Source organism: Typha latifolia, chromosome 11 (genome assembly GCF_019914945.1).
Source record: "Typha latifolia isolate L0001 chromosome 11, TyphaL0001v2, whole genome shotgun sequence".
NCBI lineage: Eukaryota > Viridiplantae > Streptophyta > Magnoliopsida > Poales > Typhaceae > Typha > Typha latifolia.
In genome coordinates this window covers 10,444,611-10,470,864 of record NC_133096.1, presented here as the reverse complement: position 1 = coordinate 10,470,864, position 26,254 = coordinate 10,444,611, and the positions used below count along the sequence as shown (strand labels likewise).

General features: G+C 39.7%; 7 protein-coding genes across 9 annotated transcripts; 3 read left to right on the top strand and 4 right to left on the bottom strand.

The window, feature by feature from the left end:
• The first annotated feature begins 688 nt into the window (after window positions 1-688).
• LOC140798215 (pentatricopeptide repeat-containing protein At3g03580-like) lies at window positions 689-4,064 on the top strand. Its single transcript, XM_073151986.1, has 3 exons — window positions 689-3,110; window positions 3,427-3,666; window positions 3,739-4,064. Exon 1 carries the CDS (start codon window positions 800-802, stop codon window positions 3,095-3,097), a length of 2,298 nt encoding a protein of 765 aa, XP_073008087.1. The 5' UTR covers window positions 689-799; the 3' UTR covers window positions 3,098-3,110; window positions 3,427-3,666; window positions 3,739-4,064.
• LOC140798216 (protein PIGMENT DEFECTIVE 338, chloroplastic-like) lies at window positions 4,001-7,444 on the bottom strand. 2 transcript variants are annotated; one of them, XM_073151987.1, is made up of 8 exons: window positions 6,640-7,444; window positions 5,967-6,041; window positions 5,811-5,882; window positions 5,555-5,635; window positions 5,340-5,437; window positions 4,833-4,958; window positions 4,545-4,593; window positions 4,001-4,436 (listed from the first exon to the last, which is right to left on the bottom strand). In XM_073151987.1, the coding sequence occupies exons 1-8, from the start codon at window positions 7,411-7,413 to the stop codon at window positions 4,239-4,241; spliced, it is 1,473 nt and encodes a 490-aa protein (XP_073008088.1). In that variant the 5' UTR covers window positions 7,414-7,444; the 3' UTR covers window positions 4,001-4,238. The 2 variants fall into 2 exon arrangements, with proteins under 2 accessions (XP_073008088.1, XP_073008089.1); XM_073151988.1 differs by lacking the exon at window positions 5,967-6,041.
• Window positions 7,445-8,627: 1,183 nt separating this feature from the next.
• LOC140797963 (3-ketoacyl-CoA synthase 17-like) lies at window positions 8,628-10,427 on the bottom strand. The gene has a single exon (XM_073151678.1). It carries the CDS (start codon window positions 10,236-10,238, stop codon window positions 8,787-8,789), a length of 1,452 nt encoding a protein of 483 aa, XP_073007779.1. The 5' UTR covers window positions 10,239-10,427; the 3' UTR covers window positions 8,628-8,786.
• Window positions 10,428-12,610: 2,183 nt separating this feature from the next.
• On the top strand, window positions 12,611-17,190 carry LOC140797503 (single myb histone 5-like). Of its 2 annotated transcripts, none has more exons than XM_073150973.1 (7): window positions 12,611-13,782; window positions 14,094-14,293; window positions 14,517-14,737; window positions 15,148-15,232; window positions 15,441-15,524; window positions 16,007-16,354; window positions 16,575-17,190. In XM_073150973.1, the coding sequence occupies exons 2-7, from the start codon at window positions 14,144-14,146 to the stop codon at window positions 16,587-16,589; spliced, it is 903 nt and encodes a 300-aa protein (XP_073007074.1). In that variant the 5' UTR covers window positions 12,611-13,782; window positions 14,094-14,143; the 3' UTR covers window positions 16,590-17,190. The 2 variants fall into 2 exon arrangements, with proteins under 2 accessions (XP_073007074.1, XP_073007075.1); XM_073150974.1 differs by having other exon boundaries at window positions 13,726-13,903.
• Window positions 12,624-13,141, top strand: LOC140797206 (uncharacterized). The gene is made up of 2 exons (XM_073150484.1): window positions 12,624-12,691; window positions 12,901-13,141. The coding sequence occupies exons 1-2, from the start codon at window positions 12,624-12,626 to the stop codon at window positions 13,139-13,141; spliced, it is 309 nt and encodes a 102-aa protein (XP_073006585.1).
• A 1,240-nt stretch (window positions 17,191-18,430) lies between the features above and the next one.
• Window positions 18,431-22,345, bottom strand: LOC140797501 (probable choline kinase 2). Its single transcript, XM_073150972.1, has 7 exons — window positions 21,709-22,345; window positions 21,081-21,202; window positions 20,799-20,994; window positions 20,066-20,183; window positions 19,887-19,934; window positions 19,093-19,193; window positions 18,431-18,953 (listed from the first exon to the last, which is right to left on the bottom strand). Exons 1-7 carry the CDS (start codon window positions 22,075-22,077, stop codon window positions 18,831-18,833), a joined length of 1,077 nt encoding a protein of 358 aa, XP_073007073.1. The 5' UTR covers window positions 22,078-22,345; the 3' UTR covers window positions 18,431-18,830.
• Window positions 22,346-25,147: 2,802 nt separating this feature from the next.
• On the bottom strand, window positions 25,148-26,227 carry LOC140798317 (zinc finger A20 and AN1 domain-containing stress-associated protein 6-like). Its single transcript, XM_073152133.1, has 2 exons — window positions 26,060-26,227; window positions 25,148-25,888 (listed from the first exon to the last, which is right to left on the bottom strand). Exon 2 carries the CDS (start codon window positions 25,850-25,852, stop codon window positions 25,352-25,354), a length of 501 nt encoding a protein of 166 aa, XP_073008234.1. The 5' UTR covers window positions 25,853-25,888; window positions 26,060-26,227; the 3' UTR covers window positions 25,148-25,351.
• Between the last annotated feature and the right edge of the window lie 27 nt (window positions 26,228-26,254).

Here is a 26,254-nt window from a genome sequence, read left to right as displayed (position 1 = left end):
GGCATCATTAGCCGTCGGATTCGGGGCCTGGATCAACCATCGCCCGTCTCCGACGTCACCTCCGTACATTAACTCAGACACGGTGGGGCCCCCCTCCCCTCGCACGCGCGGGAGAAGGAGAATTTTAAAATTAAAAAGAAAAAAAAGAAAACATTTCATTTCGAGCATATGTCTCTCAAATTTATAATCTAAATTAGCTACACCAAAATTCTATTAAAAAAAAAAACAAACCAAAAATAAGCTCTAAATCATCCTTATATAGAACTCCAGTTTAAAATTTTTTACTAAATACTAAAATCTACATTTGGCACGTGCGAGAGGGACATAGTAGGATGCTGGGGGGGGGGGGTCTCTTCGTATTAAATTCTGGCGAGGTTGGTGATTTCCGAGGGGGTGAGAGCCGAGAGGAGAGGGGAAGGTCATGATTGGGTTGGGGTCGAATAGGATTAACTATTCAAGGGGATGTATCTTCTTATTCCTGGGAAAACGGAGATAGAATTGGGTCGTTTTGTCTTTGGCTTTGGTGTATTAAATGCTGGGTCACAAGGATATGACCGGTCATTAGCTTGTGACTCTTGTGACCTTTCACTCCAAAGATCTGGATTTTAATTGGCTCCTTATCCGATCTTGTATCCATAGAATGGAGTGCTTATTCTGTTCACTGAATTTATACGGGAGTTTATCCTCGGGCTATTCTGGGTGCTTTATCCTAGTATTGGGCTCGGCCCAAATAATTCCATGAGATTTATCGTTAGGTGGTGGTGGTCGAGGTATTCGCGGTCCCTCCTAAAGATATCAAATGAACGTCCTTCGTATACTTAATAAGTCTGCAGCTCTCTCCTTTAAATTGTTAAGATCTCAATCGTCGGCGCCGTTTTCTATACAGAGTGTTGTTGTCGACCCAGACATCAGTACAGTGAACAAACTTATTGATTGCTACTCGAGATCTGGCGATTTGGTTTCCGCGAGGAAGATGTTCGATGAAATGCCGCGAAGAGATGTTGTTTCGTGGAATTCAATTATGACCGCTTATAGTCGGGAAGGTCAGTATAATGAAGTGTTACGGATGGTTTTGGAGATGCACTCGCTTGGGTTGAGGCCCAATTATACTTCTGTTTCCACTGTGCTTTTTGCTTGTGCAAAGCTGAGAGCGTTGAGGCAAGGGGAACAGATTCATGCAATATCGATCAAGTCGCAATGCTCGGCAAATGTTTTTGTGGGTACTTCTCTGATCACGATGTATGCGAATTGCAGTGTGTTTGACTGTTTGGTCTGGGTTCTCGACGGTATCGATAGTCCAAGTATTGCCACGTGGAATGCGATGATCTCGGGCTATGTGCTGAATCACCGGATTGGTGATGCTCGTCGAGTTTTTGATCAGATGCCAAGTCGTAATGTTGTGTCTTGGACCGCCATGATTAGTGGGTTTATCAAGGTTAAGAAGGTGAGGACTGCATTTGAGTTGTTTCATTTGATGCCTGTCAAAAATTCTGTATCATGGTCTGTAATGTTAGGAGGATTTGTTAGTATTGAGCAATATGCTGAGGCAATTAAATTGTTTATTTATATGATCAGGAACGGAGTCAAAACTACTAGAGCCGTTGTCGTTAAGGTAATAACTGCATTTTCTGGTCTAGAAAGTATCAGAGATGGTAAAACTATTCATGGATATGTTATAAAATCTGGATTTCATCTTGACCAAGGCATTGAGGCCTCCTTAGTTCTAATGTATTGCAAATCTTTGGACATGAAAGAAGCAAGGTTAGAATTTAATAAACTGGAAAGCAAGTATATTGGTTCGTGGAACATTTTAATGCATGGTTACATAAACCAGAAGAAGGTACATGAGGCCAGGAAATTGTTTGATAGTATGTATAAGAAGGACAGGATCTCATGGAATTCTATGATAGAAGGTTATCTGAAAGATAATAGAATTGGTGATGCTCTTGAGTTGTTCTCAAAGATGCCCGAACCAACAGTGGAAGCGACCACTTCCTTGATATCAAGTTTTGTGGATAATGGAAGGCTCGAGGAAGCAGAAAAGTTGTTCAACGCAATGCTTCAATTAGATGCAATGGCATATACAGCTATGATATACGGTTATATGAAGGAAGGATTATTGGAAAATGCATGGGAGCTTTTCCACAAGATGCCTGTAAGGAGTTGTGTAACATATAATGTTATGATATCTGGTATGTTGCGTCTCGGAAAGGTTACCGAAGCTTACAAACTCTTTAAGAAGTGCCCTGAGAATGATGCTGCATCTTGGCATTCTTTCATAACTGGACTTGTCCAAAATGGTTTATTCGCTGAGGCATTTCTATTCTATAAGAAGATGGCAACATCTGGTATAAGCCCAAGCGAGTTGGTTATAGCTAGCCTTCTCAGTTCTTCCTCACAGCTGTCTATGTTGATTCTTGGGCAGCAACTTCATACAGTTGCGGTCAAGCTTGGTTTGCAGCTGTACTTGATAGTTGGAAATTCACTTATAAATATGTACTGCAAATGTGGGGATATGGCCATAGCTAAACAAGTATTCGATGGCATGGCTGATCGTGATATCGTGACATGGAATACAATGGTTTATGGATATGCTTTAAATAGTCTTGGCGAAAAGGCTATCCAAACATTTGAGAATATGAAGAAGACGTCAATCAAACCTGATGAGGTCACACTTCTTGCTATACTTTTTGCTTGTAGTCATATGTGCCTTTTGGAGGAAGCTCACCGCTACTTCAGTTCCATGGAACATGATTATGGAGTTGTACCTAAATTACAACATTATGCTTGTATGGTTGATCTTCTATGTCGGAAAGGAATGGTTGAGAAGGCTGAAAGGTTAGTGAAGTCAATGCCTTGTCATCCAGATTCTGCTGTGTGGACTTCATTGCTAAGTGGCTGCCTATTGAATTGGAACGATAAATTGGCAGAGCATGCAGCAAATCAGCTATTTGCATGTGATCAGAGGGACCAAATGCCATATTTGCATCCTATCAACATATATGGATCGGTTGAGAAATCGAATAACATGGGAACTTTCAGGAATAAATTAAAAGAACTTTATTCAAACAAGCAACCTGGTTGCAGCTGGATTTAGAATTTCATCAACTGTAAGTCATTCTACAATCTCAGTCTGCTCGCTAAAACTAGTTTTTCCACTGAAGGAACCTTCAGAAACTATAGTTGTAGAGATTAAGACAACAAATTTTCTTTCTTATTAACAGTGTAACTTCCTTCCAAGAGAGATGATTTCTTTTATTTGTTTTGCATAGCATTCACCTTAGATAACAAGTTTGTAATATTTGTTCCTGGCCTTCACTAACAGACTCACAATACTCATCCAGTTAAAATGTTGATAATAAATTCATAATTCTCACTTATTTTCTTTCTACACTAATCATGGATTGCAATGCTTCATTCTTTTAGGTGCTTGTGGAGGTCCCAACTCCTCAATGTTAATCGTGGGAAAAATCTCTGGCATGACCTTCAAAAGGGCTTTGGCATGTTATGAGGTCAATCGAAGACAGTCAATCGTGGTCTCGAGGAATTGAAGTTGCGAAGATGGAGGGCTGTGTCAAGTGCTATCCATGACAAAGAATCGGGGACTTGGCAGCAGTTCTTGCAATGATCAGCACCTGATGTTTTAGCCAAATTCATAACTAGAAGGTACAAAATTTCATATTTGAACTAATAAGAATACGCTGGTACAAATCTAAAATTCTGACCTTTACTTCTCAGGGAAGAAAGGCTAAAGAAAATATGGCAGTGGATTGGAGCTTTCCAGTTAAACAAAGGTGAAGTTAGATGAATGATAGATGATTCAGAACCACTGAACGGGGAATGATCATTTTGCTGGATCTCATTTTTCCTTTCCTTTTCTTTATGATCTAGCAGTGGATTAATGTCTTTCCTCTTGGTCAGGAAAAGCTTCGAGAGAGCTTTGAATTCAGTGTTCCTTTAACGCGAGCTTCTTGTAAAGAGATAACTTGTACACATTCACTTGTTCTTCTGCTGTATATATATATTTTTAAGAAAATAAAAAATTTATTGATTACAAAACAAAACTGTTTGCCAAATCTTTAGCCTAATGTTTTTGGCCAATCTTCAACATTAATTTTGGTTAGAATACAAAAGGAGAAAAAAGAATAAACATTTTTGTATGACCCCCATGTAACTGACTGAACTCTACTCTTCCACAGCTTCTATTGACCTCTTTAAAGGAAAAGATAAAGAGGGAACTACAATTGTGAGTCACCACTGTTGTCAACTTCATCATGCTGCTCGAATTTGAACCATTTCCAATTTGAATACACCGTAGACTCGTCATCAAATGGAAGTGTATCATTCATGAGGGGCTCTGGTTTATTGGTTGCAGAAATGACTGGAAGCCTTTGTCTGTATCTTTTTGCCATCTCCTCCGCCTCGGAAAACACCCTCTGTGATTAGAGAAGCAAAAATAGCGAAGAACAAATAAACATCCAAAAAAAGAAGGAAGTGACTGCAAGAAAAGCAGATACATAATCAAGAAAGAACAGAGATCTCACCTCCCTATTTGAAAGAAAGAGTCCAGGCTCACTTTCAACATCTGCAATGCTGTAGAGCAAGTAACAAGGATAATAAAAATACTCATAAAGTCAGGGAGAGCCAGATTTAACTAGTATTAATTATTAGCCGTGCTAATTTACAGGAGCTGTGTGCTTGGGTAAACTTTGTGAAGAAATAGCAAAACAGATGAATTTCTGAGTGTTTTCAAATAGAAAGTCGTGCATAACCACAGACAACAATCAATGTAAATTAAAGCACGGAAAAGGAATGACCTAATCAAGGCACACCTGAGGGAAATTTTGTCTGGGTACATTGACTTGACCACAAGAACCTTCACCTCCTCATCCACTTTTAGAATGTCACTTACGGATGTAACACGAGCACAGCTAATGTTTGAGACATGCAGTAATCCACTGCAACAGAAAACCAATTATTAATTAAGGATGATAGGAAAATTAAATAGAAACAGGACATGAAGACTTGCAATTGATGCCAATTAGCCAGCCAGCTGTGGAAAAAGAAGGGGCACATTCTGCAACCTCATGAGTTGAAATGATTATGGCTTTTTAGATAATCTATTTACAAACTATTGCTTTTTCAAGGCTATCAACAGATTCAAAATGCTTCCATAAAATGTAACAAGAGATTAATACACCCAAAGGTGAACAACATCTACTAATGGGATAAAGGAAAGGAAAAAAGGAGTGGTTCTAGTGCTAAAGCTGACATCACAAGGTTCCAGCTCAAGAAGTAATAGAGGCAATAGTTGCAACATTTAGGTGCAAAATCCTTACCTCCTACTGGTCTCGCCTATCCGAATTTGGGCACCATACGGAAAAATTTTGCGAACAGTTCCTTGTAAAAGAGTTCCTTCTTTAAGGTACATCATCTCCTGTGAAAAGAACAAGGACAATGAGAGCATATGCAAATTTGGAAATAGACACGGGATAATTTTGATTTTTGACAAAAGGTGTAAGTTGACAAAGAATGGCCAATCTAAAGAACTAACCCAGGCTTCTCTCTCACTAATTATCAGGTCATTAGTCACTTCATCCATCCTGCAAATGCGCACATGTATCCTTCGACCAACCTGCACAAAGTAGAATCATCCAATTTTCCTTGAGAACATATCATATAACGAAAAGTCAACTTTAATAAGACAGTCCATAGAAGAAGATTATATACCCTAATATTTATGGATGGAATAAGGTAATCACAGAAATAGATGACTTGTCAGATAGAAATAATTCCAGTAAGGCACTTACATTATTTTTCAAATCTGTGAAGTTGTTCACTCTATTCATTAATTCAGCTTTAGGAAGGAATGCTCTTAGTCCCTGAAAATCAAGTGAGTGGCATCCGTTACTGTAGTATCATAAAGGCATCATTGTAACTTTGGATATGGTCGAATAAACTAAGACCTCGATTCTTGCAAGGAGACCACCAGTATTCCATTCAGAAATTTTAACTTCAATAGGCTCATTGAGTTGCATAATCTGCATGAAGTACATAAAACCTCATCTTTGGCAATGTTGTTCAAAAAATGAGCACTACTAATATCTATCATGAGTTCATGACTATCAGATGATACAATGCCAGGACTACACTAGGAAAAATGGAGCATCTCTAATCATCTATAAAGCAGATTGAAGAAGACATGGACTAGCTCAGTTTGAGGCACAGCTTTTTTTCAAGTCTTAATCCATTCCATTGTCCAAGCTGATGTTGATGAATGCTGAGCAATCATAAGCAATTAATTGCTGAGAGGGTTCGATCTTAGAATGGCTTCACCTATACAATCCAATTTGAATATATCTATTCCTTGAGCATCATGGGGCAAATTGAAATGAATGGGAAAATGAGACCTTTATACTTTGTCTTGTTCCAAGATAAATATTAGCAGAAAATACGCTAATTCTACTGAAATTACTATCAGATAAAACCGAAAGATCAATTCCAACCTAGTGTTTCCTTTAAGTTAATCCCAATCCAAGCAAAAGTTAATTCATGTCCAATGATAACAACCATAAACAAGTACTTACACACTATAAAACATTCAAATTCGCATGGGGAGAAGAAGAAGAAGATTAGAACCTGCCTCACTCGTTGCCAGGCGACTCTCCGAAACATCCTTCTCATAGACAACAGCGGCCGCCCGCTAAGTGTTCGACCCAGTACCTCTGCGAAGATAACAGTGCCAACATCGACAACAGGCCTCCCCGGCACCCTCTTTTTACTCAATGCCTCCTCATCCTTCACAACTCCAACCTTCCCACGAACCAAGAACTCCTCTGCGTTCTCCTCGACATCGCAAAGGAGATACGGTAGCTCATCTTTATAAAGCGGAAGCACCTCTTTGGTCAGCATCGTACCAAGCATGTCCGCACCAATGCTCACATCAAGCTTTTTCTCGTTCCCAGACACGATCACGCCGACCACCAGATCCCCGGGCTTCGGGTCGTAGTATTCGACAGCCACTTTCATGGATTCCGCCTCTTGCTTCTCATCGCTGTCCAGGTCCGTGCTCGAACCTGTGGCCTTGAAGAAATTGAACAATGGGGCTAGTGTTTCCTCTCGCTCAGGTGGTTCGGTAGAATTGGAGGCTTCTTTGTCGGCCACGAACGGGATTGGTGATGGTTTATCAAGCAATTCGAGATCGGCTTCCTTAACATAGGCGCCATCGTCGATTTGGGAGGATTTGGGGACATGGGTTCGTCTCAAGATTGGATTTTTAGGAGAGAGGAAGAGATCGGAGAAGAGGAGAAGGTCGTGAGAGGTGGAACGAGGAGTTCTTCTTGGGATGGCTCTGGTTTGTTGAGGTAGTGGCGAAGGTAAGCAAAGGTTTCGAGCTAAGAGATGGCTTCGCATTTCTTCTACACACACCAGTGGAGTGCGTATACCTTCGTTTGTTATCGTTATCTTTGTTATTACAATATGGCTGGCTTTGGATATGGGCTTGGGCTTGGGCTTGGGCTTGGGCTTGGGCTTTCTAAAATATGAATTTTTTTCATTTTTTTTCAAATTACTTTTGATAAAAAAATTTGAAAAATAATTGAGTAGACAATATATTAGTTATAAAATAAAATTATAAATACTAATTTATATTAAATCAAAGGAAAGGACAATAAGACTAATGCGAACATTTTATAACCCTTATCTTTACTATCTGAATCAAACATTATACTTATCTCTTTCTTTTTTTTAATCCAGTACAGCATGATGTACTTCAAAAATAAATAAATAAATAAATAATATGAAATTTAGTTATGGAGGACAATTGGTACATTTTTTGTAATAATTCTGACATGTCATTTAAATACATCATGCATGGCCATCACTGATCAACAGGCTACACAACTCACATGAATCTACGTAGAGTATTTCTCGAAATCAGCATGCAATACCATGCATGCACATGGGTTGCTTGATATACTATAGTAGATTGACCATTGCTAGCTGCTTCCCAAAGTTATCTGCAGATCTCTTGATCTCTGCTCTCCAGCGATGACGGCATGTTTGGCCTCCCACACCCATACATACCCTCCTCATTCCTCATTCCTCAATCCTCATCATAATACTCACTAACAAAATAAAAGCAATCTCTTATTATCAAGTCTGAGGCCATTACTGCACACTGCTTGCTGCTATCCTCTGTGCACCTTTTAAAGACTAGTGCTCCAGTTTTGAGAGATTCAGCCATTGATCATCTGCTGACACCATCTGTATGCCATATGCATCATCAGCAGGATGGATCACGGATTTGATCCATTCCACTTAACAATTTTCTCGTACATAGCTATATCTCATTTAATAGTTCTTTGCATGCATTGTAGTCACGGGTGGCCAAGTAGTAATAAATATTATAGAACAAGGAGAAATCTAACGCAAAGCACGTTTTGAAGAATTGCACTCATTACTGGCCTACTTGGTCATCAGGGATTCCAGCTATATAAATAATGAAAAGAAGCAATCTTTTTAGTAGAGGAAGGGTAGATATTATTTTTTTCTGACACTTACTTTTAAGACGTGCATCTTTCATTTAATTGGCTCATTTATCACTCGGATCAGAGAACGCCTGCACCTTAATTATATATCATCATATTATTTCAAATGAATCCATTTATAGTAAGATGGATGGGCCCACCTTCTATAATGACCAATCACACCTTTTCTTTCTTTTTTTTTTTCTTTCCATAATTAATGTTGTCTTGATAGTGGGAATTTCCAGACTCGTTGATCGATCACCAGGCCTTGACGGGGTAACGATGGATGCAATCCTTCCAGGGGTTATCAGCATCCAAGCACGAATCTTTCAGCGACGTCCAGACCAAGCTGCAGACTTTGAACCCGGTGCCGAACGCCATCATCCAAACCTTATCGCCCTTCTTTATCCGCCCCTTTGCCTCGAAATACGCGAGCTCGTAGAAGATCAAGCTGCTTGAGGTGTTCCCGAACCGGTGCAGGGTCATCCGAGCCGGTTCGGTCACACTCTCGTCGAACCGGAGGATCCGGCTCACCGCCTCGATCACCGCCTTGCCCCCAGTGTGCACGCACACGTGCTCGAACGCCTGGGTGAAGTCCGGCACATGTGGCTTCCCCTCCCGCTTCGCCCACCCTGCCGCCACGTGCCACGCGTGCTGGGCGAGCTGGCCCCACGTCAGCACCTTGGGGGCCAGCGACCGGATGTGGGTGCGGAGCCCCTCCCCGGCCACGCGGATCAAGTCCTTGGTCAGCGCGATGCCCATCTGGCCTTCCTCGTCCTCCTCCTGGTACGCGGCGTGGTGTGCCGCGTCGTCGGCGCCGCAGTGGGTCCGGAGCGCCCGGGTCAACACCATCTTTGCGCCGCCGCGCCTCGCCGGGTCGTTGGTCAGTAGCGCCGCCGCCGTGCCCACCCGAAAGATGCAGTTCGTCACCAGCATCGAGCGGTTGTCCCCGAAGTACCAGTTCAAACTAATGCTCTCCGTGATCACCACTAAGGCGTATCGGATCCTACGACTGCTCGATAGGATCCGACCCGCAAGGTCGATGGAAGCCGCGCCGGAGCTGCAACCCATACCCGTTAAGTTATAACTAGCGATGGTCTCCCGAAACCCGTAGTGGTTTATCAATATGGAAGAAAGCGAGGGGCAAGAGGTAAACGATCCGCATGTCACGATCAAGACGTCGATGTCGGAGACGGCGACGTTGGCCTTGGAGAGGAGCGCGTCAACGGCGGAGAACATGCCCTCCTCGGCTTCCTGGATCGCCGACTTGAGCTTCGCCTCATAGTCCGTTTGGAATATGAACGGCGGCGCGTAAGTCTCGTCGCCGAGCCCGGACTTCAAGTAGATCCCGCGCATGAACTCCTCGCTCTTCTTGGAGAAGCGGCGGCTGCGCTTGACGAAGTACTGCGACACCTCGAAGCTGCACTTCTGGTCCGTGTCGGGGAGGTAACAAGAGTAGTCAAGCAGTAGAACTTCGCGACTGCGCCGGTTATAAATATACAAAAGCAAAAGGACTAAACTGCAAAACAGCAGCGACACAAAAGCTGCTCTGTTTTGAGATACGAAAGACGCCATCTTTGGGCTAAGTAGAAAAGTGGAGGTGGAGGAAAGGAGTGCATGGAGAGTAAGGATGAAGGCCAAGAGGAAGAAGAAGGAAGCTTGTAGGAGTTGGATTGGGGTGAGGGGAGATAGAAGAGTATTGGTCCTCATGTTGAGATTCTTGGTAGGAGAGCAAGGAGTAGTGTGGTTGGGTTTTTATACGGCAAAAAGATCGATTGATGTCGATTCATCATTACTCCAACCACTCACAGGACTGAGGGTGGGAGCAGTAAATGGCACTTGAATGGGAAAAGGTTTTAGATTGAGAGATTTTATACTTTGCGGGGAAAGAAAAACAAATAAGTACTTGGTAGTAGTCGGGGTTTCTGTGAGCTATGTAATGAGAGAGACGAGTTGATAGATATCTAGAAGACCGCGCGAGGAATTCGTCCTTGCTTCTTGCTCACACTAATGGACGTGCAGAGAGTGGATGGCAGTAAGGCAGTGGTTGTCTTGGAGTTATTAGCATAAATCCGGTTGTAGCTAGCCAGCTTTTCACATGCACCAGTCTTTGGAATTCTGATAAAAAAAATTATGGGTATGGGTTCCCATCTATCTTTAATGTAGATGAAGTTCTCAACTGTTGAGCTAACGTGTTTTGATTTTGATTCTAATTTTTTACTCTACTCTTAAGTACGAGAATATTGCTTAATCTTGATGATGAAAGGTACCAAGGAATATTACTTAATCTTGATGTTGATGATTATTTTAAATTCTTTCAGTATTAACACCTTAATTAATTAGAACATTCTGAAACAAAACGCTTTACGTGAATGGGCATGCATGATGCATGCATGCGTGAGTTCTTTTCTGCGTTGGCGATGCCATTGGTCAACAATTAATTACATGTCGCACACATCACGAGGCAAAGAATCATAAAATTGCATGCCTTTTATTTGTAATTTATCGATGATTTTTTTAAAAAAAAATCCAAGATGTAAGTGCAACGGTAAATAAAGTTCGATCTCGTGAAAATTAGCAGTGGGAAACTTTGTGCTGCAGCCTGTGATATATAACTAAGCTTAAATGTGGTGGATTGATGACTAATTCACAAGAGTGTCAAATTTTATTTCGACACGTCAACCCAGTAGAAACTCGAGAATTAATACGAAAAATTAAGGAAACTATAACGTATCAAAGCCGAGTAAGGTTTAGAGCATTCAATGTGATTGTTGTTGATAACTACCCAGTGTTGGAAGTCAGATGGGGCGGCCACAAGATAAGGTTAGGTTAAACGATGGCAGTTCCCATTTAATAGCTAAATGAAAGTATTTAGGATATGTTAGTTGCACCTAGATACTTCCTAAAGAAGTCAATTGATGTAAATAATACCTAACGTTGCGTTAGTGTGATAACATCCATGCAATTGCCTACATCTAACATAAAGACCAAGAAGCATTGACTCGGAGAAGAGCATCAATCATATGTTGGTCATATTTACAAATAAAAAGGATACTACTTAAGAAGCAATTCTTTGAAAATGACAAGATACTCCTACAATGGGTATTGGAAATGGGAGAGTGTAAAGATTAATTAAGAATATTGTTTCAGTATACATTCCCAATAAATAGCTGCAAAATGTGGTTAAACTAGACCACACCAATTTAATAAGAAATCATGTGCAAAAAAAAAAAAATCATATATATATATATATATATATATATTCTTAGGTAACTATGGTTAGCAGCATGCACTATTTTTGGGTAACTACAACGAGCGGTGCAACTTCATTTAAGAGGGCATGTAGCATTGTTCAGCTTGCTGAGAGTGGGATTTTCTATTTAAAGATCTAAAAATAAATGCCTTATATGAGATGTCACGGCAGCTCGGGATGCTAGTCCAATTTCCAAAATTGGATGTGACATGTGGGAGAAGTAGGTTTCAAATATATTTATGTTATTAAGATGGGAGATGTGACATTTTTCTTCTAACCCCTTAATTTATGATATGTACTTCTATTTCCTTCCTTTTGAGCAAATATGCAAACTGTTTGTGTTGTGACGTAGAAATGAGTCCATCATCGCGATGTTATGTTCTACTGGCCTTCTCTCTGGATTCTAGTGCAACTTGAAGTGCATGAATGCGTAATATGTAACTTGGTTTCTTTGTTTTGGGTGAAAGTAAAAAATAAAAATTATGTCATTGAAGCAATGACTCGTTGGTGCTTGCACGAAGAATGCGATCGACCGAGTGCTTGGTACTTGTATAATGTCATTTAACATCGGAATATTGCCAGTTATCTTTCTATATATCAAATCATATATATATATATATATATATATATATATATATATACAGTGGCAAGTACAAGTAAAGTGGTATCAATTCACTTATTGTAGGGCTTCTCATGAAACCTAGGACAATATCGGACATGTTTGTTGTCAGCAATGGCACGTGAGTATGTCCGATCGTTGTCTTGTCGGCGGACACGCATCGGTCAACAGGGTCGGGGTTTGTATATCCTCGGGCGAGAGAGAGAGAGCGAGAGAGAGGGCGATGGCGGAGTTATTCGTGAAGCAAGCGGCGATATACGCGGAGGCGAGGACGACTTATCCGAGGGATTAGTTCTCTAAGCTCGCGTCCCCGACAACGCATCGCGAGTTGGCGTGGGACGTCGGCACCGGCACCGGCACCGGCAACGGCCAAGCTGCCGTCTGCTTAAGCAAGATCTTCTATTTTAGTTATTTATCCATAATAACCAGAGGACTTTTTTCTGAATAACTAGTATAAGAAATCACTATTTGTCATCTGCCCATCATCTGTGAGCAGGTAGCCGAGCACCACGAGCGAATGATAGCGACGGACCCCAAAAGTCTGATATATCCACACCCGCTATACACCCCGGACAACGATATTTTATGATCTTATCCTCTCTCTCGGAGGCGAAGGCACCGTCCGTCGATCTGGTCAAAGTAGCCGACGCCGTACACTGGTTCGATCTCCCCCGCTTCTATGCCTTCGTAAATCGCGTACTACGGAAGCCCGGAGGAGTTATCGCGGTTCAAATAATCTAACTGCGATATCCACCCTTTAGAGGACATCATGCGGCCCTCATTCGAGGACACTATCCCGTCCCGCGTCGGGCCCCTCGGGCCTGGTACGCGTTTGACGGGTATCGGACCCTTCCATTCCCATTCGAGCCAGTCGTCGGGTTCGGATCCGAGGGAGATCCGATAAGCTTGGAATTGGAACAGGAACTTTGTCTTGGTGGCTTCGTTGCAATGTTAAGGTTCGTGGTCTTGGGGTGGTCACTATGCGTGATTTGCTTGGAATAATTTATTGAAGTCGAAAATGGCAATCCGATAGTGACATAACGGGTCTAACTTTCTCCAATGTCGCATCCGGATCCAATTCACTTGTATCCAGATTTATATGGGTTTAGGTGGTCCAGGGACAAGGACGGTCTAAAGCCTGGCATGAGTTGGGCCGTGGCCAAGCCCATCCGGCCTGAGTCCGGTTCTCTTTCGGCAGGGCTATGCTAGGCTCTCCCACCGTCCCACCAGTCCACGATTAGACCCGCGTGGGCCGCGCGTGCAAAATCTCGTCTCCTTCCACCGGTCGTTGGAGATCTTAAAACCCTAAAAAGCGAACGACCTCTGGGCTCACGTTCTGGATTGCGTCCGCTATCTCCTTTGCAGCTTCGGAATTATCGGAGGTTTTGTTCAATCTTGCGTTGCCTTCTTTAAAGTAATTCCATCATTGATCGAATCTCTTCGGAGAATCCATACAACTCGGGAATTGGATCGTGCTTGCTGCGATCATTGGCAAATTCGATTGTGATCTTCTTAAATTATTTGATTTTCCTTGCGCTTTTATTTCATTAAATGGATCCGGATTCTGTTATTGATTTTATGAAATGGGCTCAATAATGTTTTTTTAGTTGGCTGTGAATTGGGATATATCGAATTGGCTCTTTAATAAAATTGGGTATTATTATATCTTTTGATGTGCCTGTTTTGTTGCTAGGTCTTCATGGTTGGATTCCAGTGAAAGGAAGGATTTTTAGGCAATTTCTTATGGGCGCCCCGAAACAGAAGTGGACGCCGGAGGAAGAAGCGGCTCTAAAAGCCGGAGTAGTTAAGCATGGGGCTGGAAAATGGCGCACGATATTGAAAGATCCCGAATTTAGCAGAATCTTACATTTACGGTCAAATGTCGATCTCAAGGTATATCTTTGCTAATACTTTTATAACTTGATTCATCGAGAAAAGTTACTATTGTTTATTCAATGTTCTCTACATGGAAAATATCTAGCATGGTACTTAATAAAATGCACCTGATGTTTTTTTTCTTCTTTTGAGACAAGGAGTGCACCTGATGTTAAATACAGATATCGGATAAGAACATTTGATATCTATTAAGTTTGTCCCCTTTACTGTAATGGACCAGGACAAGTGGCGTAACATGAGTGTGACTGCGAGTGGATGGGGATCTCGAGAGAAGGCGAGAATAGCCTTGAAAAAGAGCAAGCGCATTGCTAAGAATGACGATAGTCCAATGGCTGCCAGTACAGTTACTCGGGATATCGATGATGAAATTGTTGATGGCAAGCCTCTTGCAGTGTCTGATGAACCTCTGCAGATTGCAGGCTCAAAGAAATCTGTCTCAAGGTTAGTTTATTCATGGATTGTTTGAAATATAAACTCATTATGGCATAGTTTGCATGTGCGCATTTGTTTGCTTCACACTGTCAATGCATAAAAAAATGATCTATTAACTCCAGGAATTCAGCTTTTCATGGTTTCTCTTTTTCTAGCATGTTTCAGTGCATTTACAATGATGATGGTAATGTAGTAGCATGCAATTGCTTATTTTTCAGTTATTGAATACTTACAAAATGCTCTTCGCTTTTATCTACTTTTTAATATTACAGTTATGCAGTTTTCATGTTGATGTGTCTCTATCTAGGGTACTAATAAGTTATCTATTTAATGAAATTCCCTGTGTTATTCTTGCACGCGCTGCACATATTATGTTTCTTTTTAATATCTGTATGATCATTTATTCGCATTATGTCCAGGCTTGACAATCTCATTCTAGAAGCTATAGTGAAGTTGAAGGAACCTGCAGGATCTAACAAGACAGCTATTGCAACATATATAGAGGTCTATATCAACCCATTGTCAGATTTATTTCCTTCCTTCAGTTCAACCTTAATGTACAGAAAACCCACACACCCCTGGGTTTTTTATTTGCATCCTACACTGTCCTGGGAAGCTTCTGAACTATTGGCACATCATAAATATTGATAAAACCCACATGCTTTAGACTATGGAAATGACTTATTAACTTCACAAATTTGTATTCCTGTAGGATCAGTACTGGCCGCCTCCTGATTTTAAACGGCTGTTATCTGGAAAATTAAAGTTCTTGACTTCTAGTGGAAAGCTGATCAAGGTATTTGTCTCATGCACAATACACAATTATGGTTAGATTATTGTGATTTGACATTTTCATTACTTTTCTATTGAACTGTTATATTTAGGAATTATTTTGTTTGAACACGAAACACTAGTATTTGTCTGATGGGCTGTTGATGGCTAAAGAAATTTATTTTCGTGACAGTTTTTGTTCAATAATTTATGTATGTATGACCAAATTTTCTTTCCCGTGAATATGGGGGATAAGTGAAGCTGCATAAAATCAGCTTTTTGGGAAGTCAAAATATTTTCTAAAGTCTAGTAAGCAAAGAGACCCTTATTTTCCATGCTTGGCATGAAATTGAAATGAATGCCCATCAAATAACATTGTTGCCATTTGGTGTTGGGCCGTATGTGCTAAGGTTCAACAGTCACTTTGTTTGGATTTTCCATCTTTGTCGAATGGATCCTTTTCACCTTCTCCAATTTATGATATTGCCCTTTTTAAATCTTTTCTAGGTGAAGCGGAAGTATAGGATTGCACCCAGTACAGCTTCTTCAGAAGGAAGAAACTCCGAGGTGTTTCTCCCTGAGGGAAAGCTAAGAGAGCCTCCCAAATTCGAAAGCGAGAAAGTTAAACCACTGACAAAGCCTCAAGTTGATGCTGAGCTAGCACGAATGAGAAACATGACTGCACAAGAAGCTGCAGCTGCTGCTGCTCGAGCAGTTGTAGAGGCAGAAATAGCTATTGCAGAAGCTGAAGAAGCATCAAAAGAAGCAGAGGCTGCTGAAGCTGATGCAGAAGCAGCTCAGGCCTTTGCTGAAGCTGCTATGTTGACATTGAAAAATAGAAATGCAACTAAGCTGGTAATGCTCTTGCTTATCATATCCAATTATTGCACTACAGATTTGATAGGCCCCTTTATATGTTATTATGTTTTTCCTCTTCAAGCATCACATGCATATTTCATCATATCAATTAGATGTAAACATTTTTTTCAGATGATATTTTCCTCTTTCTGTCAAATAGTGACTCACATTTCTTTTTTCAAATCTGGACTTATTTATTTATTTAAAATACGTGCAGATGCTTCGAGCTTGATGGTGATCGTGTTGGCTATCAAATTCATTTCACCTTTTCTAATCCACTTCGTCGGATGTGTCTCCTTTTATTTCGTGAGATATGTTGATATATGGATAGTCTTGTATAGCTCATATATACATGTTTTTTAATCAGTAATGTTAGTTCTTGGAATTTCTATTTTGGTGCAATGTTATCCTGTCTAGGTCCTTATCATTATCAAGTTCTAGGAGAGCACCAATAGTTCCATGCCTACTTTGGTTGATATGCGCTGAAGCATTCAGTGTGGTCTTATGGATCTCTGGATTGCAGTTGAGTACTGCATGAGTTACTCATAGCATAATACGTGGTATGGTGCTTCCAACTGCTGAAATGCTTGTGCTGATGGTAAAATACAAAACAGTAATTTGCAGTCCGCAAGTTTTATTTCGGTTACTGAGGTGCAATCAAGGATACAAAATAGTATATGAATAAGTTGAAGAGTGGTACTTTTTTTTCTTGGTCATGTTGCTTTGATCGGACAATTATTTATGTAAAGAACATCTTCTTTACTGTTCAGAGTTCAGACATTGTGTAAAATGAACAACTTATGTAGCTTATATGTGTGTTTTAGTTGTTCCAATCCTTGACATGCTATAATTTATTCATTATATATGTCTTTACCATTCTTAGTGCTAGTTTTGTAGAATTACTCGTTTCTTTTTTGTTTTTAATCACCCGAGAGCACCAATGCAATTTTGTGCTGGAGTAATAGTTGCTATTGCCATATATATTTATATGAGCACTTTTTGGTACAGTAGAGATAATTATTTATTAATTGATTTGATACAAATTTAACGGTTAAAATTCTTAAGAGTATAATAGGAATGCAATAAATTTAAAAGATGTTACTAGTTCAATAGGTAATTATTATTTTTTTGAATACAGTATTATTTTTTGATAATTATATTACTTTAATAATTTATCAAATAAAAAGTATATCTAACCTTAACCTGGAGTAATGTATATATATATCGTAATAATGGTATTGATATTTTTTTCTATAATTAACTTGATAAAAGTTTAATTAAATTTTATCTATTTAATTGTTTTATTTATTTATATATATCTCTCATTAGTTTAAGATTAATTTAAATTAAATTTAGTAACATATAGAGATAGAGAATTATATTTAAATTAAAATCTATCTCTAAATAATCAAATTTAAATAATTTAATATTAAATAATATCTTTTATAATTAAGGTATAATCATATCTATCACAATCATATTTAGGAGAGAAATTTTAACGAAAGAAAAAAAATATGTAATCCGAAAGTTAGGCACACGTTATTAAATTTGTATTTTTTTTTAACATAATGTGATTTTGAATTTTTTTTAACATAATGTGATTTTGAAACCGGTACGGTATCGGTGTGAGAATTAAGATTATAAATTTTAGATGAGTATTAAAATATTAGCCTATTTATATATATTTGAAAGAATAGAGTGCATAATGCTAGGTTTGATTTGGTCACAGAGATCACGAGGATGCTCAATGCTGATTACTTTTAGAGCAAACATGCAGTTCACGATTCCATTTCAAAATAGAAGTTCTTTAATTGCGCAGCGATCCTACAAATCTAGGGCAAGATACTCGTAAAGCACAAACTCCCTAAGATGAGCCAGGAATTTAAATCCAAAAATAGAATCAGGGGCCCCCACTGAAAGCTTACAAGCAGGTAGCTCCACCCCCCACTAAACGATCAACTAAATAGTATCCACATGCTTATCCGTTTCTAAACATTCATCTGGATCAGTAAAAATATCAAATAAATAAACAAAAATATCCCAGCCAGATTTTGATGGAATGAGACCTGACAGTGATTAAAGTTTGCTGGATCTCCAATCAGATTCAAAGGCCTATCAATTGGATAGTATTTTAGTAGTGCCATATAAATGTTTATTACAGATAGCAGCTTTGCTTTACACGCTTCTATTATTTATTATACACAAGCACAACCTAATATCTTGTACTATGAGCATGATGATAATAAGAGACTGCGCGAGGACATGGAGCATCCAGAGCACAAAAGATTGGTCAGCTGACTCTGGGTCTGGAATTAGGGAAGAATTCTAAGCAGAGCAGCCAATGTTACGGCTGGACTTCTCACCAAGCAGTAAATGGAAACGTTTAGACGTGGAGATTATCGAAGAGAGTCTATGAACGAACAAATGAACATGGTGCACTTCATTAATAGACCTGGTCAGCTGCGGCAAAAACTCATGAATCTGGGATTTGTTGAGGAGGTCCTGAAGCTAAAGGTGCAGACTTGTTCTTCCTGTACTGCTGAAACCTCTGCCTTGCATACTCCATGTAATCAAAGTCGATGTCATTGACATGATCCTGCAGGCAAAAGGTTAAAGTAATGGGGAAGAAGCAACTAATGATGAGGATGGTGATATCTACTGACAATAGGTTCCTACAGATAAGAGCATTTTTTTTTTCAAAAAAAAAAAGGAAATTTATTGGTTGAGGAGCTTACAGAAATTATTCCCCATAGACCCCAGACAAGATGACTTGCCAGAGCATATTTCTCGACACTTTTGAGGAGATTTTCGACTTCGACGTTGTCAGGATTCTCACCTGTTGGAAGGTCAAAGATGTAGACTAGGGAAGTAGGGATTTGAAAACAAGGCTAGCATTAAAGTATAGCAAACAGTTAACACATTGATGTTTCGAATGTCGCATCTACCCTACTCTAGTATAACGAAATGAAACAAAGGACCAGTAAAAGGCTGTCTGATTCACAACGTCAACTCACTTTGAGATTTTTTCCGTTTAATTTGTCTGCATTATACTTTTGTTATTAGCGGACACATTGACTCATTCAAGTCTTATCACGTAAAAGGATCACAATTCATTTGTTATCTAGATATAAAATAATTGAACTTACTAGTATAAAATACTACAGTAGACGTGGAATAAAAAGGTCATGCAGACTTGCGATTATATTGGGTCTCATCCATAAAGCATGCGTCTGAAATTGGAAAAGAAGAAAGAAGAATTGTGATCCTTTAAGTTGATAGGACTTTAACTCGGAAAGGAAGAAGAAGAAAGAAGATTTCCTGGAGTACCCTTTACCACAACAATGTAGTTCTTAACTCAGCATGCATCTAACTTTATTGGTGTAGGCAATTTTTGTCAATTTAGGAGGACAACAGATTTCAAATATCAATACCTCTAAGATTAAGATTAAAAAAAAAAAACAAGCGCTGATGATTTTATAGCATGTCGAGGATAAAAATTTAATCATCAAAATTAAATTTCATTACATACCAGAAGAACTGAGGTAGATCCGTACAAATATTTTACGTTCCTCAAAATCTATCACAAACACAAACAGCTAGTGAGAAAGGGTACCCACTCCAGGAATTTGAATGCTTGCTGCTATAAGTCAAATTAACAAAAGAGTGTGAAAATGACACATCAACAAATAAATACTAGCAATTAACTACCTGGGTATTTACTATAGTCCAATATGTGAGGATTGTCTGAGTGATAGTCGGCAGCCATCTCACAGAAGTGATTTGCAAGATCATAGGCAATTGGGTTGAAACTCGCATATTCATAATCCTACACCAAAAGGTAGGACATCCAATTTAATACAAGAAAGAAACTAGAAAATTACCAACTCCGTCTCAAGTAGGCAACTAATAAAATGCTAAAGAAGTGTAAGGCAAGAAAAAAGGCCAGCAGGAAATGATATTCATTGCTTGAATTAAAAAAAGATATCTACTTTAAGAGGTAGCGATAAAAATATGTTGCATATCTGTCGGCAATAAGAGATAGGCCACTCGATTTAAAACCTTGATCCGTAGTCAAACATGGGATGCACTTTTCTTTGAAAAATAAATTCATAAAAGAGTAAAAGGATAAATATTGCCAGCTTGTGACAATGGCCATTTAATACAGTCAATAAATGAGAACTGCACGTCACCATATCAACACTATCTGAGATGCAGACAATTAGAGAGAAGTTGCCCACAAGTATTTTTTAATCAACAACAGAAAGGTAAAAGCTGCAAGTAATAAACTCCCGTTGCATTGAGCATTAGTGGCCAATAAATGTAAAGTAATCCACATGATGAACAGAATTGGAGATGCAAATACTACAGTTACACTTAGAGACTCACTAGATGGGAAACGCCGCATAGACCATCCAGTGGATAGAGGAAAACAAAAACTTACAATGATGGTAACTTGTCTGGTTTCCTCATCAATCATGATGTTACCATACTGTAGATCGTTATGGCAAAAGCCTATCATCTGATCCTCACTAGAGAGCTTATTTTCCAAAGCAGATATCTCCTCTTCCATAGTATCCAAGGAAAACTCTTTGGCTTCTTCATCTGAGCAGAGACTCTTTGCTGATTTGAGCCATTTCCTATGGAGTGAAACAAAGGATCAGTAATCGAACTTAACCGAGAGCTTCGGTAGTATATAATGCTCATTAAGGAACTTAAAGAACACCTCAATCTGTCCCAGAGAAACACAGTTTTGTCGCCAGGCATGTCGAGACCATGGAACTCCCTCAATTTTGAGGCTATGAGAGCAGATATCTCTGGATCACGAAGGTCACCAGCTAAAAGAGTCTGCAAGCCATAAATACTTGATGTATCACTAAAAAGTCTATCCGATTATTTATCCAAGTCCAATTCACAACATATTCCAGAAAAAAATTTAAAAAAAAAATCTTGCGGCAAGTCAGACATGAGCAGTCTAAATTTGCGGCGGGTAAAACAGAGTAAATTCACAAAATTTGCTCATAATCTTAAAATTTAAAACTTTAAATTCGTAGAAAATGTCGACGTTTATCAATTACCATACATATCTAATATCACACCTCTTATGATTAGCCTCTAATTTGGAAAATAAATGCCCTCTTTCTAAGCATCTTAATTCAATTTATAGCATGCCCGACAAGGTAGCTAAGCTAAAGAAAGAGACGAATGAAAGCCTTCTTTCCAAAGCGGAAGACAGGAGATGCAAGAGTGAAATCTTACACATGTTATTCTTCCCAAATCTTGATTATCCAACAGTAACTTTGTTCTTGATCAAGGCAAATTGTTGAACGGGGAAAGAAGTAGGAATCGCGTACCCTGGCATGGATGAACTCCTCGACGCGGCCGCTGGGGAATCGAAAGAGGAGTCTGGGCCCCTGGCCATGCTTGGACAAGCACTCGAACGTCTTCACCTCGGCCTCCCGATCGAAGAACACATCCGTCCCCTCCCCATATAACCTCAGCAGCACCTTCCTCACCTTCGCCTTCGCTTTCTCCTCCTCCCCCTCCTCTCCTTCCTCTCTCTTCGTCTTCCATCTCACCTGGAACACCTCGTTCGTCATCGCCCCCTTCAACGGCACCACCTCCAGATCCTCGCAATCCGCCACGTCGCCCCACTCCGAGGCCAATCCGTGGAGGATTCCTCTCGCCTCCTTTGGGATCTTCGCCTCCTCGATCGCCACCATCTTCGATCGCCTCCCCGCTCGAGAATTCAGGAACCGACTTCAATCGGACTCTTATCAAATGATTCAAGAGAGCGCTCGAAATAGCAGCAGCACTAGTTTGGCAACGAGGAGAGTCGAAGAAGGCGAAGGTAGACGGAAGGAAAGGAGGCAAGGAAAATAACACGTGGCGGCAGGGGACTGGCGATGACGATGGCAACGGTGGACTTCGATACCCCGCAAGTTGAGGACGACAGAAAGCTCTGCTCTGGCTACTTTTTTCTTTTCCCTCGCGCTTCGAGGAGCGCGAGAGATATAAATAGGACCCGTGTGGGCCCATTTCTCACTGTACAGATCCAGTCATATTTGGACACGTGGATGAGCCTGGATGCCGTGGGCCGTGTATAGGAGTGGGGTTGTGATTCTCGTGTGACCAAAACGCCCCTGGGAAGAGATGGACCGTCGTCATGTGAACACGATCGTTGATGATGTCAGCGAGGGAGAAAGAGGTCTTTAGCGTTGCATGAGATCTAAAGATCAAATCCTCCCAAAGATTAGTAGAAGCTTTTATTTCAAAGTTTCCATATGACATTAAAATGAATCCTGTAAATTTTGTACTCGGATATATTCATTTTTATCATACATCATGAGCGTTCTTTAATTCCATACACTATCCCATTGAATTGAATAGTCAGTCACCCTTAAGTTTCTTCTCCACAGAAGTCTTCCCTAGCTTTTGCTTGAGTATATAAAATGGTAACCTTCTTGGATATCAATTAGAGGCTGAGGTCAAGGATTATCACAAAAAGTCTTATTCTCTCTTTCAAAAAGAAGTCTCTGTTTGACTCTCCGATTCTCCACCCATATCGTTGAGAAAAAGAAAACAACCACTATGGCCTATGGGGCATGGGCTAAGCCATTTTGATTTCTTGTATACCAATCGTTACCCATTTCTTTAGCAAAAATGGTACAACAAAGAGAATCCCCCAACAGTACCCCAGCAAAAGCTCACCTCTGCTTTGGCTTTCATCCTCTGCTGCATGAGAGTGCTATTTCAAGCTCTTGAACAAAGGGCTTCCATTAAGTTAGAAAGTAGAATCAACTGTAAAGTACTTGGACAATTATTCTACTTTTTTGCATGTCCAAAAGAGAGGATGTCAATATTAGCAAAGGAAAAAAGAGCCCATAAGCTGGTGGTGTTGGATTCCAAAGAAATCTTGCAGCCAAAGATGAACAGACAAAGGGTATAATTCGGTTACTTTCAATGAATGAACAATATGTATGAAATGACAAAAGCAGATCATGAACTAGCGTGGGCTTCCAATAAAATATGGGAGTAAATTGTAAACTTCCACTTCATTAGCAATCTTCTGCTCTACTTTTAACCCTGTTGTAAAAGATGAATCTACACTGAAAGGTTAACATAAGATCTCCTGCCATATTTCACTTAACAGTAAAAAAAAAAGTAGTCATTAGATCTCAAGGAAGATTTGGTTTCATCTGGTAATTGTTTATTTAAATATCTAACCATCATTCTATGAAAATATCGGAACCACTTAAAGCACAACGCACAAGGGTTGTCATCTTTACAATTCATGACAACTTAAATCTCTAATAGATCTAGAATGTAGAGATTCAACAGTATAAAATGATATACTTAATGGAATTTCAATGATTTTTTTTTTCACTTATGTATGTACAAGAATCAAGACTAAAGAAACAAAAATCCAGAAGAGGAATCAAGGAATAATGATTGTATTAATAATCAGAACTACTTTTCCTTGGAGAGCCATAATGTAAATCATATATTCTGCCCTTGATGGTTGAACTTTTAGACGTTGGAAAATACACCATATTGATGTTACTCTCCATTACAATAATGTGATTCATCATCATTTCTAGCACAACTATAGCTGAAGAGTAGTCTTGAATTTGATCACATGGTCCAGTAATATGCTCGTCGCAGAAATCAATAAAAATATGCCATTTAAGTAGGAAACTCAAACCGCAAAGAACAATATAAATTTCCCCTTTGAAGTGTGTTCTCTTGCTAAAGTAAATATCTATTTTGGTATGCCCTTTTCCTCCTTTTCAACTTCAATGGCAACAAAAAATCAATCGTAGACAACACACCATGCAATATAGAATCATATTTCATCTAGTTGAGATATATCATAGGATTTCTCAATAAAAGTGAAGCAAAAAACTTGAAATGCCAGAGGAAAATAGAAGTTTACATAACTATATCATTTGGGAACATGCTGATGTCAAATCTATTCATTGACAGGGACCACTATCATTTGATCTGTTCAAGTTTCAAAAATACTTTATGTTAGTGTGAGCATGTCACACTAAACTGAATACATCATCATGCCCCTTGTTATGGTAATATAATGTGATACAACGAGCTAATATAAAATGATTCAAATCCTCCTTAATAAGGAACATGCGGAAGACATTTTGGCCAAGCAGAAAGATCCAAGGGTTATACATCTCTTATGCTTTCTTCTGCAAATGAGTTTAGTTTGTCGATTACCTAGTTCACATACTCTGGCTATTCCTATACTTGTGGAAAACCATTGGCTACTTACCTTTTAAACTTATTATATAACAAAGGACCACATTACTTGCCTGAATTTTCTTTAAATGCCTAGCATGCCAATATTCAACAAATTTCGTAATAATATGGGTTGTGTAATCAAGCACTATGCAAGCTTTCAGATTCTTATCACCGGATGTCAAACAACATCAACTTTCTAACCAAGACAATGTATCAAGTTATCAAAGCAAAAAACATATTGGAGTTCTTTTCTCACAATTAATGGTCAAATTTCATGAAAGTGGAATGCATAAACAAGAACTACTCTTCCTGCACTGCCTATTCATATGTGCATTCTATGAGAGAACAGACATCATCAAATATGCAAAATCCTTATCTTGCACCACACTTTACAGTCTAACATATTCACTATGAGTCTATGAAGCATCTTAAAAGATTAATCTTTAAAAGAATTGGTGCAAAGCCAAAACTGATACCGATAGCATGAAAGAAAGAAATAGAATTGGCACAAAGCCAAAACTGATACTGATAACATAAAAGAAAGAAACAATACCACCTCGACATTTATACATAGCAAATCAAGTTGATTACATACAGTGTTATTTTGTAACTAAACTGTACAGACCCTGTGATAAAAGCCATCAGAAGAAAATATACCTACGCAATTATTTACCATAACCATGACCATAAAATTGCCTTGACATACCAATAATTCTCAGTGACACAGCCGATCAGCCATCAGATTTTGTCCACTTTATCTGCCTTCATCACTGGATTCGCCTTCGCTATCGCAGCCTGCGCAGCTACCCTGTAATCAAAGTCACAATTATGCTTATCGGAATACCGATGAACTGAGCAAAGCACCTCCCCGCATCGGCACTTGAACCCCATCAACCCGACTTTCTTGTTGCAAAAGCCGCATCTATTAGTGGGTTTCTTCGGTGGCACAGGAGATTCCCCAGATGAAGCACCCTCCTCTACCAAATTACCAACTTTAACATCCCCATCAACTCCCCCAGCCTTCTCCTCAACCTCCTTCGCCTCGACGGCCAGGGAAGTCGTCAGGGACTCGATTGAGGCCTTGGATTTGCTCAAGAAGTGATCTCTGTAGCATTTTGAGCAGAGATTGTTGGTGGCGGCGCTTCCAAAGAAGCCGCAACTGTTGGCACAAAGGATTGGGAGGTTGGGGGTTTGGAACTCCGTCTCCTCGGGCTGCTTCTTTTGCCTCTCCTGCTCCATCTCCGATCTGGAGATCAAATCCTTCTTTTCTTGTTCCTAACCCACGAATCAAACCAACCCTAAGAGTCCAATAATTGTAGGCCGGAATCGACCATCAGAGGATCCAAACAAGAGTTCTCCTTCTAATAAAGAGATCAAGAGAAAGAAGAGCGAGAGATCGAAATCGAGAGATCTTCGATCGGAGAAAGGGCGAAAGATTTAACGAACCTTATCGTGTGGAATTATTTTTCCTTCGATTAGTTTCCTTTTTCTTTGTTGGGAAGGAATTATACGTAGATCGAACGGTTGGGATTGTTTGCCCTCCTTCGAAGACGCTCCAGATTGCGCCTTCTTGCGAGTTTGGTCACCTGCCCGCTGCCCGTCGCTAGCAGAAGCTTTCTACACTTAAAAAAAGTCGGTTCA